Raw genomic sequence first — 4,472 nt, 5'->3', positions numbered from 1 at the left:
CCTGCTCTGGCAGGGGGATTGGACTGGATGATCTTTTGAGATCCCTTCCAATCCCCAACATCCTGTGATTCTGTGACTGTCAGGATCACATTCTCTCAGTCTGGCAAAGAGCAGGTTGAGGTGGAGGACGTGACCACAGCTTTCCAGGAGGTGAAAGCTGGTTATGAAGGAGATGGTGATCCCGCAGTGAGGGACGTGGGAGTCGGGGTGTGCTGTGTGGGGAAGTCGGGGTGCCTCAGCAGCGAGGCTGCTGTTACCATGGGACAGGAATGTCCCAGGGGTGGCAGATGATGGTAAGAAAACTTGAGACAGGTGGAACCCACAACTTGAATCCACAAATTCCGGCAGCACCTGAACAATCTGAAGAAAAATGCCATTGAGAAGCTGAAGCAGCACAGTGCCCACCTGGCAGAGACCAACCGCCGGCTGATGGAGGACATCCAGCACACTGATGACAGCACTGCCAAGGAAGCCAGGGACCTGCTGCAGCAGCATGAAGTATTTCAGGTGAGTTTTTAGGGTTGGCCAACAGACCCAAACCAGTGGAATGCAGAACTGCCCATTACAGGTTAGTTCTGGAGAAGGGTCAGGCACTGCCCAGTCCCTTCCACTGCACCCACCGAGTGTGACTGGAGCGTCCCCAGTCCTGGGAGAGCTCTCTGATCCTGTGAGATGCTCTTGTTTTGTGCCCATGTTTTAAAGCCCTGAGAACACCCTGACTGTAACTGTCCCAAACAACAGTAGTCACCCTTGTAACAGCCCAAATCCATCCCTCCACGATGGCTCCAGCTGGCTCCTGAAGCTCCACTTTGCTCCCCAGAGCATCTCCTGTGCCCAAGCTGGCACCAGCCACGGTGACAGATTCCTCTGTGCTGCTAATGCAACAGCACGTGAGAGGAAGGTCAGGGATGGTGCAGGGGGCGTTGCAGAGCTCTGTGGAATGAGCAGTGACGGTTTCTCCCTGTGCAGAGAACAGAGGCAATGCTGCAGATCTTCAATCAGAACCAGCTGGATGCAGCAAGGGCAGAGCTCCAGGAACTGGAAAAAACAAGGGAAAAGAATCTGGGAAGTGAGTTGCTCACATTTCTGTCACATGCAGTCTGCACAACCGTGTTACCTTTGCTTTCCATCTCGTTAGGTTAGAGACACTGTGTTGATGTTATAAATGTCAAACAATTCCATTTATGATAATGAATCCCGTTGGCTTTGCGGGGCTGATGTTCCCGTCAGCCTGTCAGGGGGGAGGGAGCCCCATGACACGCAGCAGCCGCCGCTGGGGGGGTCAGAGAAATCGTCTCCTTGGCAGCTGTTTGCACATCTCCCTGGGGCAGGATCTGGTCCATGTGGCCTGACTCGGGGTGACTGTTCCCACATCCCACGGGGTGTGTAATCTCTGTAGAGAGAAAAGCTCAGGCTAATGCAGGACTCCTTAACTCTTCTGCCAAGGACCAAGGGACAGGACAAGAGGAAATGGGCTCCAGTTGTGGCCAGGGCAGTTGAGATGGGATGTGAGGAAGAATTTCTTTGCAGAAAGGGTTCTGAGGCATTGGAAGGGGTTGCCCAGGGCAGTGGTGGAGTCCCCATCCCTGGAGGGATTGAAGAGTCGTGTAGACACAGTGCTGAGGGACATGGGTTAGTCGGGGACTGGTCAGTGTTGGGTTCATGGTTGGACTCGATGAGCTTAAAGGGCTTTTCCAGTCCAGGCCATTCTGGGATGCTGTGAAGCTCTGGAACCCCTTGGGTTGAGATTTTCTGTTTTGACTTTCAACCAGAGCTACAGCAGCAGCTGGATGAAGTCACATCAAAGGTACAAGTTCTCCAGGATGAGCTCAGTGTCCTGCAAACCTACATCAACGACGGGCAATATCTGGAACAAGCTGCCCAGATAGACCTTCTGCAGCGCAGCATCCAGAACCTGAAGGAGCAGCAGCAGGTGCTGAGACCTCTTCTCCCTGCAGCCTTGCCAGGGAGGAAGGAGAGGGCAGGGGAGGAGGGAGTGCAATAGCTGTCTTGCCTAACGCTCCTGTTGTTTCTGTGCACTGCTTCCTGCCCTTCTCAGGAGGAGAGAGACAAGGCAGAAGACATGGGGAAGGCTGTCTTGGAGGAGCTGGAGGAGAAGACACGGGTGGAACAAGAGGCGCTGTTACAGAAAGTCCTGGAGGTTCGTGGAGTTTGTGTGACGCCCCAGCAAGGGAAATGAGTTGCTGGGAGCTGGGAGACAAGGCAGGAGCTGCCCCACTTTGCCCGTTAGCAATACCAGGGTGCAGCCAGCACCCAAAGAGCACCAGAGCATCGCTGCTCCCCTCCTGGTGCTGTACTGGAGGTGCTGGTCAGGCTGGGAGGGTATCTGAGAAGCGCTTTGGAGCTGCTGCTGTGGTCTGATGTGTTGAAGTATCCTCAGGCTCCTGGGGGTTTGCTGGTGGAGGTGAGTGCTCTGTGATCCAACGTTCACCCTGCGTTTGCAGTCCTTGATTCCTGCCATTGTTGAGGTAGCTGCCCCGCTGATTTGCTGTGACAGCGCCGTGGCAGCCGGGTTTGTAATCAGCTCATGAGGAAATTAAACTGTTCAGCACTACAGAGCAGGGACTGCTGCTGTTCTTCCCAAAACAGGAGGAACTCCTGTTGCACGGTTCCTGCCCACACGATGTGCTCAGCACTGTCCCTGGGTTAACAGCTTGAGGGCACTAAGCAAATATTAATTACTGGCTCCGTTTATAGCCTGCTCTGATGTAGAACTGCTGTGCCCTTTTGCAGGTGAATATTAAGCAATATTAATAAGCTTTCCCTGGCAAACTGAACTGGATCTCTGAAGTTCCTCAGTCTTGTTCCACAATCAGCACAACGTGATCTCTTTCTAGAGCTGGAACCTAAATCTTATTTGAGCAGAAAGTATTTCTTTGGAGAGTGACGCATCTGGACACGGCCAGCGTTGGCACCTGGCACTGGCAGCGTCGTGCTGGTGGTTACTGTGGAGTTTCTTCAGCTGCTTTTCTTCTTTCCACCCACACAGGAGATGTTGCTGCACCAGGATGGCCTGAAGCAGATGGTTATAAACAATCATGTCCTGCGACGTGAAATCCTGAGGCAGAGGGAGGTGAGCAGGCTGGGGAGGGACCAGCAGAGCCAGCCACCCTCAGCCCTGGCCCTTGGTGAGGATTTGGGGTACCCCCTCAGTGGGGTACGTTCCCTTCCGTGCCCACTGGAGTCAGACACCCCGAGGACGAGCAGGTATTTCAGGAAGCTCGTTAGGAACGTACTTGCACGAGGGATGTTTTCTGGCTCTGCTCTTCACAAAAGCTCTAAAACTTTAATTCCTGCTTCTCTTGCAAAGTGACAAACTCTTAGAAATGTCATTCATTCAGATTATTAAGGACCTGGAAGAGGAGATTGGTGAGCTGAAGAGAAGCATCCAGACACTCCGCCAGAGTACAAGAAACCCAAGAGAGCTGATCTTTGCTGACGTCTTTCTCCACAGACCGAAGTAAGGCTGGTCAGTGGGTAGGCACAGCCCCTCCTCTGGGGCCTTGAGCTGCTGAGTCTGTGGCTCTGGGTGCGAATAACCTTACCCCATCGTCACTGTTAAACCTGCACCCAGCCCACGGTGTCAACTCACTTACCTTGGGTTCTGCTTGGGAAGACGACTGCAGGGTCTCATGGTCTTGCCTAAGAGCAGCCAGGAACTGCCCACACAACGTCAGGTGAATCCTCCCTTGGTGTTGATGGGGAGAAGGCCTTGCCAGCTGGATCACAGGAATATCGGGCTCTCCTCTCCAGGGACAGACCCAGACAGGCCAGGTCTGTAGGCTGACTTTTGGGGAGGAGTGGCCAGAGACTGCAACTCCCTTGGAGGAGGGTGGAGAGAGGTGGGGGTGGGTCTGTTCAACCAAGGACCAAGGGACAGGACAAGAGGAAATGGGCTCCAGTTGTGGCCAGGGCAGTTGAGATGGGATGTGAGGAAGAATTTCTTTGCTGAAAGGGTTCTGAGGCATTGGAAGGGGTTGCCCAGGGCAGTGGTGGAGTCCCCATCCCTGGAGGGATTGAAGAGTCGTGTAGACACAGTGCTGAGGGACATGGGTTAGTCATAGGGGACTGGTCAGTGTTGGGTTCATGGTTGGACTCGATGAGCTTAAAGAGCTTTTCCAGTCCAGGCTGTTCTGGGATTCTGAAGCATGCCAGCAGCACCTGTGACAAGCTCTCCCACCACACCCACAGCAGGCTGAAGGTGTAACTCTGCCCCTCCCATGGCAGTGAGGTCCTACCCAGGACAGGACAAATCACAAAAATCACAAATGACTTAGAGCTGCCGAGGTGCTTTGGCTTTTCTGTGCTGTCCCCTGTGCAAACCTGAGGAAAAAAATGGGTCAAATGTGTTTAAATCTCGCGGGTGCTGCAGCCCAAAGCCCACAGAGCAGCGTGCACACGCACGTTTATTCACAGCAGCTGCCCACACAAACTGTCCTTGGCACAGAGGC

The 4,472-nt window shown here is 53.7% G+C and overlaps 1 protein-coding gene across 1 annotated transcript in view; it reads left to right on the top strand.

Moving 5' to 3' along the window:
• The window catches only part of CUNH20orf96 (chromosome unknown C20orf96 homolog), a gene marked incomplete at its 5' end in the record, with an annotated part of 7,245 nt that overhangs the window by 958 nt on the left and 1,815 nt on the right, over window positions 1-4,472 (top strand). Inside the window, 6 exons of the mRNA XM_010173738.2 lie at window positions 349-507; window positions 970-1,069; window positions 1,773-1,933; window positions 2,060-2,161; window positions 3,011-3,094; window positions 3,363-3,481. Of these exons, the coding sequence (XP_010172040.2) occupies window positions 349-507; window positions 970-1,069; window positions 1,773-1,933; window positions 2,060-2,161; window positions 3,011-3,094; window positions 3,363-3,481 (725 nt within the window). The remainder of the gene's footprint in view (window positions 1-348; window positions 508-969; window positions 1,070-1,772; window positions 1,934-2,059; window positions 2,162-3,010; window positions 3,095-3,362; window positions 3,482-4,472) is intronic.

Source organism: Antrostomus carolinensis, unplaced genomic scaffold, assembly GCF_000700745.2.
Source record: "Antrostomus carolinensis isolate BGI_N321 unplaced genomic scaffold, ASM70074v2 scaffold32878, whole genome shotgun sequence".
In the NCBI taxonomy this organism is placed as follows: Eukaryota; Metazoa; Chordata; class Aves; order Caprimulgiformes; family Caprimulgidae; genus Antrostomus; species Antrostomus carolinensis.
This window is presented reverse-complemented; position numbering and strand designations above follow the sequence as displayed.